The 15,003-nt window shown below is 40.4% G+C and overlaps 1 protein-coding gene across 2 annotated transcripts in view; it reads right to left on the bottom strand.

Moving 5' to 3' along the window:
* The window catches only part of LOC102868470 (fibroblast growth factor 12-like), an 858,601-nt gene that overhangs the window by 551,649 nt on the left and 291,949 nt on the right, over positions 1 to 15,003 (bottom strand). The window contains exon 1 of one of the 2 annotated variants that reach the window (XM_006898493.1): positions 9,085 to 9,175. The exons of the other annotated variant lie outside the window; for it this stretch is intronic. Coding sequence (XP_006898555.1) covers positions 9,085 to 9,175 — 91 coding nt within the window. Of the gene's footprint in view, positions 1 to 9,084; positions 9,176 to 15,003 lie in introns of those variants that run through there. 2 annotated transcript variants of the gene reach the window in all.

Consider the following 15,003-nt stretch of genomic DNA (forward strand, 5'->3'; position numbering starts at 1 on the left):
TTAATTTTAACGCTAATGTAGCTGTTGTTGTTAGGTTCATAGTAGTTGACTATGACTCATTGCAACCCTATGGATAACAGATGAGAATGGAACCCTATCCTGCATCATCCATATGATCTGACATACTCTAGTCAATTGTTACAGCTACCATGTCAATTCATCGTTTTTAGTATCTTTTCTCCCTTTGTCCCTCCACATTTCCCAACTTGATGCCTTTTCCAAAGGCTGAACGTTCTAACAACATGCCAAAGGTACATGAGATGACCTTTCACCATCCTGGCCTCCAAGAAGTTCCTTGGGCACACCTTCTCCAAGACAGGTTAGCTAGTTCTTTGGGCCATCCATGGGATAGTCAGTACTCTTCATTAATGCCACAATTTACAGGCATCAAATACTCTTAATGGTTTTTTATAAAGTCTCATATCTACCTCCAAAACTATTTTCCAAATATTGCTATAGGTGTCTATGTTTTGTTATCTGGAATAATTGCTTATATCTATGGTAAAACAGAAAAAAAAGTACAATTTTGTATGGTCAGGCTGGAGACTAAGGTGTGCCTGATCCAGGCTACAGTCTTTGCAATTATGTGCTATGCATCAGAGAGTTGGACAGTGAATAGGGATGCTAGAAAGAGAATTGATGCCTTTGAGTTATGGTGCCAGAAAAGAGTGTTGAATATACCATGGCCTGCTAGGAAAACAAACAGGTTTGTCCTGGAAAGGGTGAAGCCACAATGCTCCTTGGAGTTAAGGACACTGAAGCTTCGTCTGACATACTTTGGGCTTGTTGCAAGGAGGGACTGGTCCTTAGAGAGGGACATCATGTTTGGGAGAGTGGAGGGACGGCACAGGAGAGGAAGACCCTCAATGAGATGGATCGATTCTGTGAGTGGAATGGTGGGAATGAATGTGTTTGAGACAGCGAGGTTGGCACAGGATAGAATGGTGTTTAGGGCTCTTGTACATAGGGTCGCTATGAGTCGCAAGTGACTCAATGGCACAAAACAACAACAACAATTTTATTTAAAAATTCATGCTCTCAGAACATGGATTATATGCAGTTCTAGAAGCAATTTCCTTATTCTACAGAGATTTCTGCTATCAATGAACTGGAAATATATAATTTTTCAATTATTAAAATATGCATTTCAAAAAAGTCTAAATAATATATAGAAATACAGACACTCTTTAAAATGTCTTCCTCTCTCTCTCTGACATCAAATTACCTAAAGATAACACTTATTAATTATTTTACTAGTATTTAAACAAGGACACACACTCACATAAACATAAAAAGAGTTTAGACAGAAATACATTTTTTTATTTCCAGGGAAAAAAATCAATAGATTTACATCTTTCTATTTCTCATTGTCATCAAGTGGAAACTGACTCATAGCTAGCCATCTATCTCATTTCCAAGTCTGTAAATTGTACAGGAGGAGATTGCCCATCTTTCTCCCTCAAAGCGGATTTGAATTGTCAGGAATGACAACTTGGATTCAGTAACACTGACAATGTCAGTAACATACTCAAGTTCTTGTGTTAGCAGCACATCTCCTTATGGGCTAGACTACCAGAGACATTTCACCTGGAAAATATATACTATGAATATAATGTTTATACTGCAGAACTCAAATGAGGAATACTATCCCAGTTATTACATAGGTTTTATAAGCAATAAAGCTAAATCTAGTTATGGATGTGGTCTGTTTTCCATACTATGGTATTTTCAGAAAATCCAGCACGAGTCTTTTACTCTGCTTATTACCACTTCCAAGTTTTCTCCACTTTGCCTATAAACACAGGACTATCACCAGGCTGACACAGTTCATTACTATCCAGAATTTCTTATCCCAATAAGGGTTCTGGTTTCTCAGCCATTACCTTGAATCAGTGAGATAATTAAGAGTTCTGGAATGGCTGGAGGTAAGGGTATCATCACTATCATTTTGAGAATGACTTAATAAAGATTTTAAGGCTGCTACCTGCCTGCAAGTATTTCAGAGCCAAGGTCAGAGACTCAGCCAGCAGCCACTGGTTTTTAAGTTCTTCCAAGTTAAGCAAATAATTAGTGCCTTAAAGAATGATCCAGCTAGCAACAGCCCCTTTCCCCTCAAAAAGGAGATTCATTTTGTGCCACTAAGTTTTATTTAAAGACCATGCAATCGCATCCCAGCTGGCTTCATTGAAGCAACAACGTGGGCAATCAGTGACACCAACTGCAATGCTATCGTTTCTATAAACAGTAATGAGTGGAGGGGGTAGAATGGTACTAGAAGCTTATGTATAAACAAGAAAGATCATTTCAGAAAGAGAGATTGTCTTGGCAGATTCACAGTATCTTTCTGATTGGCACCCTAGGAAATGCAAATTCCCCATGTTTAATGGCATTGCAAAATAATATTCGGACATGTCATTCACAACATTGTGCAATGAAAATAGCATAGGATAAAGACAGCAACTGCATGTGCTAAGCTGGACAAAGAAAAGAGCCTCATTGTTTTAAGATAGTGAATGGCAATTGAGAGAACACGACTGACTATATGCACTCCCTGGATGTCTCTTGTAAATCTGGAGCTAAGAAATAGAACCTGAAATTTCTTAGGAGCTGATACATTTTCTCTGTGGAAAAAAAAATTTCTTTTGAAGGTAGAGGAGAGGTAGAACATTGACAACTAAGAGATACCTGAGTCTGAGTAATTCTACCTGAGCCTAAATTGAGTTATCACTACTCCAAAGTTCCCTCACAATTTTGCTTTCATGAAATACCTAAAGGAGCTCTGGTGGCCCAGTGGTAAGGAGTCGTACTGTCAACCCAAAGACATGCAGTTCAAATCTACTAGCTTCTCTGTGGAGAAAGATGGGCAATCTTCTCCAGGGCAATTCATTTGCATGTCTGAAAAATCTGCTGGAGGGTCACCTATGAGTTGATTCTGATGGGATGATGCATAGCGACAAGAAGAAAATATTATTATCTATTGTCAGTAATGAAAAGAGATAATGAGAAGCATTTTCACCTTTTTTGGGGGGCGGTAAAAAAGATAAAAACCTGGTGTTTATTTTGCAGCCAGCCGTTAAAGAGGTGATGCCACCCGAACAGCAAGTTTGGCATCTCTAAGCTTCTTCTCTAAGAGCTAGCATCAAGCTGCCATAGCTCTGAACTGTGTCTGTAAACACTATCTGTCAGTGTTATTTTAGGTTTTATGTGTTATTTGACAGGTTGTTCTTTGGGCCTAGGAGCACTAAAAAAATATTCCCATCTAACTTAATGATGATTGCACATTCAAGCTCCATACACCATTTCAATTTACAAAAAGTTGTATCCGAACACTCTACCTTTGGATAGCTGAGGAAAATTTTGACTTTTTTTTTTTTTAAAAAGATCCTTTTTATTTTAATATTTGAATTTTTTTAAAATATGCTCTTCTAGTAAAACATCCATAGACACTTCCATTTCTCTTCAAGAACCTATCTATCTCATCCGAGTTTTAACTTTTGAAGTGGCAAATATTTTATGTACAGGGTAATATATTTGTATATCTCTCTCTCTATCTCTCACTTTCTCTCTCTCTCTCTATCTACATATCTATATCTATATATATATATCATCTATATCTATATCTATCTATCATCTATCTATCTATCTATCAAGCAAATCCCATTTGCAATTAAATTGATTCCAACACATGGCAATTCCAAATGTGCAAGAGTAGAGTAGAACCCCATAGGGTTTTCTCGGCTGTGATCTAAACAGAAGTAAATTGCTCAGCCCTTCCCTTCTGGCCCTGCTGGATGGGTCAGAACAGCTTACTTTGCAGTGAGCTTCCAGAGCCAGTTGTACTACCCAGATACTTACTTGTTTCTTAGAGTGACTCAACCACACTCCATTTAGCCAGGTCTGGATTCAATAAACTGAAATACACTCAGGTACTTGCAGCATGTGTTGTTGTTATGTGCTACTGAGCTGACTCACGGAAACCCTGAGAACAACAGCTCTGAACCCCACCCTGCCCTGTGCCATCCTCACCAGTTCCAACACTTGACTTGATTAAGCCCCTCGTTACAGTCACTGTGTTAATCTATCTCATTGAGGGCCTTTCTCTCTTTCACTGACCCTCCACCTTTCCAATCAGGATGCTCCTCTCCAAGGACTGATCTCTCCAGACATCACCCTCCCAGTATGTGAGACGAGCTCTGCTATCCTGGCCTCCAAGGAGGTTCTTCTCATTGTTGTTGTTGTTGATTGCCATTGAGTCGAGCACAACTCATATCGACCCTATGAACAAAATACCTGAAGCCTTTCTATATCTAGTGTCGCTTCTCAGAGTTCATAGAGTTTCCAAAGGCATGTTGCTTAGGAAGTGGATGCCACTCCTGAGTCTTACATACAATAACCATTTTATAACAGGCCATTCCTTCTTAGGACACCTGACTGACAGACCTGCAGAGGACTTTAACCCTTCATCCCTCAGATACACAACTGGCTGGAAGTGCACCCTGCCTATAGGTGCGTGGTTTTAATTTAGATATCAGAATTAGACATGAATGTAAGTATGTGATTAGATTCTACATGTTTTTAATAGAACTGATGGGTTATTTTTATTTGGGATTTCTCAGCCTCACATTATGTCCATCTGATACTATGTTTGTTTAGCTCAAAGTCTTGGCATCTGCTAATCCACCATGCTATCCGTCTTCTAGTCCAACGGCAGAGAGTAATTTCTAATTCATAGGATTTCTCATTGAGTTTCTGATGTTACACGTCTTTAAAGGAGTTTCCCGTCTTGCTTCAGTGGATCAAACTGCTGATCTTTGGATTATTAGAGCAATATATAATACACTCTGCCACCAGAGCTCAACAGGCCCTAGTGACGAGGTAAGGCAGAGAAATCATAATTATATTCTCCTTCTAAAGGTTTTCTGGAATAGCCTAAAATGACAAGGCAAACATAGCACCTGCCCTACCTGTGTGGCCCCATGTTTGTGTGTGAGAGTATATATATATATATATATTCACACACATGTGCAGATGCTCACACATGTCTACTGCCATAGGGACGAGGAAGCAAGAGTACTTCAGCAGAGTTCTCCTCTTCTGGTTAGGGTTCAACAACGAGCCATGCATTTCAACTGACCAGATGTCAGTTATCAGCATTATAGAGATCAAAAGTGCTGATCAACTCTGCCAGGTTGAATACTCTCTCAGCTTTCTTGGGAGCCTGATTTTATGAAAGGAAGCCCTTGTCTATGAGATTGGAATGGTCTCTCTTGGAGTAATGAGAAATCCCTAACTCTAGTACCCTTCTTTGGTGGAGAACTACTACTTGTCTTTCTGAGAAAGAAAAAAAGGAGCAATCTCCTCTGTGTGCCTCATACTGAAAGTCTACAAGAGGGTCAACTATGAGTAAGTTCTGACCTAATAACACATAACAACAGCAGTATTCTTTTGGTCCCTACATGCTTAAAAATTCATTCTGAATCAATGAAAGAGAAAGAATCATGAGACCATTTAGTTCTAAGCAATCATTCACTTTCTTTAAATTTGTCTTTCATTTTTAAACTTATACTGTCTCCATTCCACTGAAGTAGAAAGTGTAAAAAGAATTTATAGACTAATATAATGGTTAAACCAGATAAGGTATTATTATTATATAGTACAGAGGAAAGAGAGGGAGGAGTCATAAAATATTTTCATTCTATTCACAAACTCAGAGTTAATTAACAGTAATTATTTAAGATTGTCCTAACCTCATTCATTTAACAGATCCTAAATAAAATGGTACAGTGTCTACAATTCCAAAAATTCAGCAGTCAACTAGGAGACTCTCTCAACTTATTATTTAGTCATTTATGCTACTTCTTTCCTGTGGCTTCACTTCCCTTAACTATAAACAATGTTTATGAACTTTATGAACTTTGTATGCAAGCAAGTACAAAATAAAATTTAAAAAAAATGAAGGGGAAGAAGTTGGTAGTATAAAATTTTATTACACTATGCTGACATTGGGGAACTCTGGTACTCTGGTGGATAAGGCCTTGTGTTTCCAACCTAAAGACAAGCAGTTCAAATCCACCAGTTGTTCTGAGGAAAAAAGATGGGTATCCTCCTCCCATATGAATTATAGCCTCTAAAAACCCATTGGAGGGTCAGTTCTGATTAGCGGTTACATAGCAACAACAACATGCTGCCATTGTTCAACATATTATATTTCTCATTGGATAATTTAAAAATTTTCTAATTGGATAATTGTCTAGATTTTTTTTAAAAAAATAGAATGGCATATTATTTGTATGGTTTTATTTTATGAAAAATTTCTAAATCTTTACCCTAGTTAGTATTATGCACAGTTGGGATAGCAACATTACATGCTGAATTGCAATGAGAGTATGTTAAACGGTGAAAAGTTATATGAAACAAACAGAATAAAATAGAATTTTATTTCTATTAAAATAAAAGGGAGGATAGAAGGAGAATTGATGCCTTTGAGCTTTGGTGTTGGAGAAGAGTATTGAGGGTACCATGAACTGCTAAAAAAACAAACAGATTCATCCTGGAGAGGGTTAAACCAGGCTTTTCCTTGGAGGCAAGGATTCTGAGGCTTCGTCTGACATACTTTGGTCATGTTGTAAGGAGGGACCAGTCCTTGGAGAAGGACATCACGCTTGGGAGGGTGGAGGGCAGACGCAGGAGGGGAAGGCCCTCTGGGAGGTGGATTGATTCGGTGACTGGGGCAATCGGGATGAGTGTGTCGGAGACAGTGAGATTGGCACAGGACAAAGCAGAGTTTAGGACCTGTACATAGGGTCACTATGAGTCGCAAGCGACTCGATGGCACATAACAACAACAACAATATCTAAAATACACTTACAGTGCTCTACTTGGTAGGTTCGTAGTTCTTAAAGCAGTGTTTGGAACGCAGTGAGAGTTTAAAGAATCTTTAACTGTAATAACTAATTAAATCCTTACAACAACCCATGAGATAATATCATTGTTGTTGTGTGCTATCAAGTCAGAATTGGCTCACAGTAGACCCTCCACTGGATTATCAGAGGCAATAAATCAAATGAGAAGAGACTGCCCATCTTTATCTCACATGAGGTAGTGTTAGCATCTATAATTTCTATTTACGCACAAATTTAGGAGCAGCAAGGTCATGTAAGTTACCCAAACTAGTAACAGCCACAATTCAAACAAAGGCAATCTTTCAATAACTTGAAATACTGTGGGAGGGAATGTTTGCTTCACTAGTTGAGCCTGTATCAATTACAGGAATGCCCCTAGAGTAACAGCTCCCCAAACTAGACAAAATATCTCCTGTGCAAAGTAAAAATATCTGTGGAAATAAAGTTGAACTATTTTCATAAAATCACAGTTAAGTCTAGCATGAAGTCAGATATAGGAACCAGACTGGCTATCATAATTCCCCCTTTTTTAGATGAAAATATTTCATAGATTTTTCTCTATGCCTCTATTTGAGATTTTCAGGTAAGTAGATCTAAGAACTCCGCATTGGTCCTATTATACATTATGTCACCACTTCTACTTTGATCTATTGCTATTTGGAAAATGGATTTTGCCTGTAAATTGAGAATCTAACATTTTGTTAACCTGAAGAAGTTCCCTAATGCACATCATGCATATCTTTAACTTTTGATGCCTAGGAATCACATAGTTAAATTATAATTTATTCAAATTTTAGTTAATTTAGGCTATAGATGTTGAAGTACTATAACATATATCATTCTTGGTTCCTCTAAATGTTATTAAAGCATAAAATTTCCACATACAGCCTCTTATTTTAGAATGGAGTGGAATGATACTTTTAGCACTTTCAAGTATAGTGGCAAAACCCCTCCATCAAATACCTAAATAATTTTCTGAACTAAACAACTTAATAAGTAAGTTCTCTTTGCCAGCTTCATTATTAAAGTGCATGTCTTTCTATTTTACACATAGTTAAATTACCTGTTTTTAATAATTTTTTAAGAGTGGTGAATAATCAGAAAGACGTTTAGAATGTATGAATGAAATCTATATATGTTCTAATCTTTCCAAATATAATTTACATAGCTCCAGAACAAAATGAAAATAGGTTCATAACCAAATGAATCAGATGTCCCAGAATAACCTAGCACTTTAAAACACAAAGTCTATTCTAATGTAAATTTCTGAAAATTAAAGTTATAAAAAAGCCTTTTTAAAACAAAGAAAGACTCATTTAGACATAAGACGACACCTCATTACTCACATTTTTGTCTTCATTTTGTAAATGAAAACCACAGACCACAGAAACCAGATTAGCACTTGCAAGATTAACAGACACATTTACCCTGAAAAAAAATTTACACCTTTAAAAAAAAACCAGGTATGGACAACGTGGAAAATGTGAAAGCACACCATTTGCAAGGAAAGAATCACACATTTGGTTTCAGTATGGAATCTTTTAATTTAAAATCTTAATGATTTTTCTTAATTGTGTAGGTCATTCAACCAGTTTCCTTTCTTTTCCTCTAGGGATTAGATGGGTAAACACCGGGCTGACGGAGACTCATGTTTCAGCACCTAGGACAGAGATCCCTTGATCGCTGAGGCCAGCCAGAGATCTACTTTTCAGACAAAACAAGAAAACGAAAAAGCTACCTGCCTCACCAGCCACCTGTTTAAAAGTCCCCTCTGCTCTGGAAAGCGTCAGCAACTTCTTAGAGGAGACACTGAAAACTCGGGTCTCAGGCCGCCCTCACAAATCACAAGGAGAGAGCCCTGAGGAAGTGCGAAAGGAGGTCACATTAAGCACCCCTCTGAAAGAGACCCAGGGATTCCAGCTCTGGGGCTTTGCTAGAGGTAGCGCGTGCTATAAAGCGCTGATGACCTCAGGAATTTAAAAAGAGAGAGAGAGGGAGAAAGAGAAAGAGGGGGCAGAATCGGCTGTGGGGCCATGACAGCGCCCCAGTAAGGAACCGCCTTCCTTCCACCACTTACTATGCAGGATAAAGAAGGGGAGGGAGGCGGAGAGGGGGGCCACGAGGAGGGGTGCGGGGAGCACTGTGCAGTGTTTTAAAGCTGGGAAAGGAACATTTTCTCACCACTTAGGCTGCTGCTGGACCTCAGGCTCCTTCCACAGAGACACTGCAGCATATGCACTCCTTTCTTCAGAGAAAGCTCAAGAATCTTCATGGAGAAGCAAGTGTTTGGGGTTTGTCAACTCCCCGCCCCACCGCCGCTAATTGTCCAACCAAAAGGCGACCTCTCTTGGGGCGCCGGGTCCCGAGTCCATGGTGCGCGCGTCCCAGATGGAGGGGAGTTCGCTCATCGATCGGGCCAGAGATGGGGCTTCGCTGGAGGAGCGCGGCCACAGCCGGGGGAGCGAGGAGGAAGTGCCGCGCGCCTGGGGGCAGCCCCCGGGGAGAGGGAGGCGCAGCCACACCCCAGTGGGCTCGAACGTGACACTTTGGGACTTTCTGAAGGAGGCGACTGAGGGCGGGATGGTGAGGGGGCGAGTTAGGCAGAGGACGTCACCCAGGTCAGTGCCTCCTTCCAGGTGACAGCGCCCAGGGAGTCCAGGGATGGGGGTCAAAAACACCCCGCCAGGAGGTGAAGCCGGGCCGCCCTCCCGCCTCTCTGCGCCCTCGGTGCTGGTAAGGGAGTGCGGAGGGGGGCTCTGCGCGGCCGAGCGAGCCCGGAAGACAGCGCTCCCGCGGGGCGCGCGCGGGCCGAGGGCGACTCCGGCGTGGGAATCCGGCGGAAGGCGAGCGCGCGCAGGAAGGGCTGGACCCTGGAGGCTGCGGAGCGTCAGAGGCGACTCCAGGGAACTGGGGGTGGGGGTAGGGGTTGTGAAGAGGCGGGTGATATGAAACCATGAAAGCTCTGGGGTGCTGGTGAAAATGAAGATGTGTCTTTGCATGGACAGAGCGCAGATGTGGAGTCTGGCCACCTAGATTCGCCTTGTGACCTTGGGTAAGTCGCTTACCCTTCCAAGCTAAAGCCAGGATGAGGGTGTGGAATAGAGAATTGACAGCTGTTGTCCTGGTACCTTCCTTAACACAGGTGCAGTTGGAAGGCAGGTGCCTGTAGGAAGGGAGGCCAGAAAGGAGAGAGGCAGGTGTAGTGAGAAAGAAGGAAACAACAGCCCTTTACTTTGGCGCAAGTATTCTTTCCAGGCTCCTCTTCTACCAGCTGGCCCAAAAGATAACTGATAGGCTTTCCATGGTTTAAAACTCTCAGTTTCCCCCTGTTGTTGTTGTGTACCAAGGAGTCGGAAGCGACCCATAGTTGACCGTCCGACGGGTTTTCAGAAGTAGTTAATTGCATGAGAGGAGATTGCCTATCTCTGCCCTACCCAGATTTCTGAGGCCATAAAATATCTCATCGGAACTGCCATGAGCAAAACGTACAGTAGTACAGAGATCTCTGCCTGGATCCAAGAAATTTAGAGTACACTTACTAATACGAGCAGTCTAGGTTTAAATCCCTGCAGTATCTGTGACCTTGAATGAAAAATTACTTTCTGTGTGTCTTAGTTTTATATGCAAGTGTTAGAGGTGCAAGAGATTGTAATTACAAGTATGTTGTTGTTGATGCTGATTGCCTTCCAGTCGAGCAAGACTCATAGCGACCCTATGAACAAAAGGCCTGCAGCACCTCTACAACTAACGGCATTTATCAAAGTTCATAGAGTTTCCGGAGGCATGTTACTTAGGAAGTGGATGCCACCCCTTCTTCCACGTCAGGGATATTGTGGATTTGGATCCATATCACCACAATGAATCGAGTATGGTGATGAAATGAGTTACATGAACTTTGTGGCTTCCCAGTGCATGTAAAAGTTATGTTTCTACTACACTGCAGTCTATTCAGTGCATTTTGAAAGTGTTTTGAATATTGTTAAAATTACCAAAATGTAAGACTAAAGTGAGCACACAGCGTTGGGAAAATGATACCAGTAGAAGTGCGCGGCACAAGATTGTCACAACTTTCCATGTGTGAAAACCACATTATTTTCAAAGCCCAGTAAAATGAAGTATGCCTGTGGAGCCCAGGGGAGGGTCTCTAATGACAGTAACAAGCACCTGCGGGTTGACAATTACTTTTCACTTTCCGGTGAATGCCAGAGGTCAAGTTAGAATCTGCAGGTCAGCTTGAACAGACCAGGTGATAGAATGAATACTCAATTCCTGTCCAGATTGTCCTCTGTACAAAACCGATTGGAAGCTTTACCATGATGTGAGTAAAAAACGGACTTAATCTTCTTTCTACCATTAATATTGATCCTGCCCCCAAGGACACCTAGAACTAGCTAGTTAGTTCTTCCCTGTTGTGGTTTTGTACCATTGAGTTGGAAGCTACCCATCGCTGACCCTTCAGGGGGCTTTCAGAAGCAATTTGATAATAGTTTTAATCAGCCTTTCCTCTTTCTTTTCTCTAGACTTAAAGCTGCAGAGTGCCTGTGAACTTTCCTAAAGGTCAAAGCCCAAAGTTGAAGTTGGCTGGAGAAATTACATTTTCAGAAGTCTCTTCCTTTTTCCTCTTAAAGATTGTAAAAGAAAATCAGAACATCTGGAGGGCCTTTTGAGTACTCAATTGCTCCTGGCTCCATATCCTCTAACCCACTTTCAGAGCAGAGCTTCAGACAGTCGTTTGGGGTGATTCCAAGACCCAGAGAGATGCACATGAAGTCTCTCTTTCCATTACCTCAGAGTCCCATCATTCAGGGGGGTTGCCAAAGCTGTAGGAGTAACAGGGGCTGCACTGTAAATACTGGGGAGGTTCTAAGACCATGAGGCAGCCTGAGTGAGCCACAGCCTTCATCATTCTGGCCTCAGCGGGAATTAGTGAGAAACTTGGCTCATCTGGGCATTCTCCCCATAGAAATTCCCCATAGAGGGAGAGACAATTAGCAAGAGGAAAACATGTAAAAATAGTCTTTCCTGCTACAGCAGAAGGCAGAGTTTTCTGGTAGAGCTCCCCTGTTCTGGATCCCAACATTTGGCACTATTTCATTATTTTGAGAGGATCTTTATTCCCTGAAAAGTAGCAAGGAATAGGATGAAACTCAAGTTCCTGTCCTCTAGGGAACTCGAGCTGACTGAGCAGGTGCAATTGTGATTTTAAAACACACATGGCCGCCTGGGCCTCAAGCTTTATTACAATGAGCCCGATCTAACCTGGCATGGCTGTTGCAAGCTAATGAGATGAAGCATATGTAAGTGCTTTGGAGATTATTCCAATTATCTTTGTAATATAAGGCCTTATCAATGAACTTCTTTGGATTCTGGGTTCTCTTTTAGAATCTCACCTAGCTTTCTGTGTGATATGGTATAACAATCTACTGCTGTTGAGTCTATTCTGACATAAAATGACTCTGTATTGGGCTTCTGAGGCTTTAAATCTTTATGCCAGGAGACTGCCCATCCAACTCTGGAGGAATGCCTGTTGCATTCAGACCAGCAGGTTTTGGTTAGCAGCTTGGTATGTTCAGCACTATGCCCCAGGGCTCTTTATTCTTTGCTATAAGAAGTTTGAGTCTTCTTATTTCGAAAAGAAATAATCATGAACTCTTTAGGAGACAGCACAGACAACTTAACTCAGTCACACTGTAATTCAAATGGCTTGCCATCCATCTAGCTTTATTGCTTCTCAAAGTGAATCTTGTGGCCATGTCTTTGAAAAAGCATGTGTAATTTTGTTATTGGGCTTAAAGATGAGTTCAGCCTAAACTAAAGAGAGTACAATACCATTTTAATAAAAAATATTTTCTTCCCATGTATTATGGTCACAGAATTGGTTATTAAAGCAATATTTCATGTAACTGTCATCCAGCTCCCAAATTATAGTCCAGCCTCCCTGAAGTATCTTGACAAGTATTTAAGAAAAACATATTTCTACATGTGCTAAAACAAGACAAAATTACAAGAAATAGTTACACAGAGGTACAATGGATTATAGGAAAGTGGAGCATTTTAGTATGACAAAAACCTTCAAAATGTTCTGTGTATAATTAATTCTTCCATAAGTCAAAATGAATATTTCTTATTGGCAATCTGTTTTTAAAAAAATCCAAGTATGAACTCTGGTAACCTAGTGGTAAGAAGCTGCACTGCAATCCCAAAGGCACAGAAGTGGAATCCTCCAGTTGCTGTGAGCTAGAACAGACAATCTCCTCCTCTTAAAACCTGCTGGAGGGTCTGCTATTGGTCAGTTCCAGTTAGAAGGCTCACAATAACAACAGTTTGAGTATAAACTACTATTTCTATTCTCTAATTGACTTAGAGACTTTGGAACAACCACCAGTGTAGGAGGAATCATGAAATATTATTCAAAATGGGTGACCCTGGAGAACATTAGGCTGAGTGAAATATCTCAGTCACAAAAGGACAAATATTGCATTGTGCCACACTTGTAAAATGGGACTGGCATCAGCGTTACAGGGAGACTGAGAAAGATGGGATAAATTATGTATACGGCATTGAATCAGATGAGGGAGAGAACTGTTTAAAAGGGATATGTGAATAGGTATTATTGTCATGACAGGAGTCCAGAACAAAGGCTGCATACTGGAGTGTACTTGTGGGAAGGGATCGTATAACAATGAAATAATTTTTCTTTTAATTTTCAAAGAGAAAAGTGAACTGGAAGGAGGTTGGGCAGGGAGAAAAGTGCAACAGTGAATGAATGGAAAACCAAAGTCTCAGTAAACATTCCTTAAAAGTAATTAAAAAATAAAATAATTTAGTATTTTGACAGAGAGAGTGAGGAATTCTGACGGATTTGTTTAAATTTTTAGTACTTATTCACAGTTGGTAGGAATTATTGTATGAAGGTGTTTGAGATGTTTAGAGAATAATGACATTCTTCATTTTCTCTTCATCAATGAAAGGAATCTGTTGACCCTGGGCATGCACTGTATGAGTAATCCATGGATTTATCTGCTTTGAAAACTATACTGAAACAATAATAATGTATCCAAACTTTGGCTATGTACCAAAGCTTGTTTTATTCACTTTTGTAGTTTGGATGAAAATTTATAGAGCAAACACCTGACCACTCTGTAGCCCTGACAATCTCACACATTCTCTAAGGCTTACGAAGAATTCCACAGCTGTTTTGTTTTATCAGTGTAGCAAGAGCTAAATACTAAAAAGAATAAAAATAATTGTCCAAGAGAAATTTAGAATAATAATATGAGCACTGCTATTGGCATTTAAATAGGGAAAAACTGATCAAATTTCCTCATATTAAACGAACTAAAAAAATAAATCTTCATCGAGGTACCCTTTCTCAGTTATTCAGATTTCAAGGATCAAGATGCTTAATAGTCTATTGTAATATATGTTCTTGTGTACCATTGAGTCAGAACTGATCCATAGATGAACCTTTGGTGGGTTTACAGAGGCAGTTGATCACATGGGAGGAGTATATGTGTGTATGTATGTACACACACACACAGACAGAGCTAGATGCCCTCAAGTCCATTACAATTCACAGTAACCCCATGACATGAACCTTGCCCTGCACCAACCTCACAATCTCTATCATGTTCAAGTGCACTGTGGTAATCACTATGACAGTTCATCTCACTGAGAGTCTTCCTCCCTTTCTCTGACTCTCCACCTTTGCCAATATGATGCATTCTAACTTAAATGAGATGGAGTTTCATCATCCTTGCCTCCAAGGAGAACTCTAGTTGTACTTCCTCCAAGACAGATGTGTTTTTTTCTTTTAGCAGTCAATGGCATATTCCATACTTTTCTCCACCAGCCCAATTCCAAGGCACAGATTCTTCTTCGGTCTTTTTTTTTTTTTTTTTTTTAAATCATTGTCCAACTTTCAGATGCATAGGAAGCAATTTGAATGAACAGCACATCAGCAGAGAACTGCCAGAAGTCCAGGCTGGGTTTAGAAGGGGTCGTGGTGCTAGGGATATTGTAGCTAATGTTAGATGGATCTTAGCTGAAAGCAGGGAATACCAGAGGAATGTCTATCTTTGCTTCATTGATTATGCAAAG

Source organism: Elephantulus edwardii, unplaced genomic scaffold, assembly GCF_000299155.1.
Source record: "Elephantulus edwardii isolate Elephantulus edwardi_28Jun2011 unplaced genomic scaffold, EleEdw1.0 scaffold00232, whole genome shotgun sequence".
Taxonomy (NCBI): domain Eukaryota; kingdom Metazoa; phylum Chordata; class Mammalia; order Macroscelidea; family Macroscelididae; genus Elephantulus; species Elephantulus edwardii.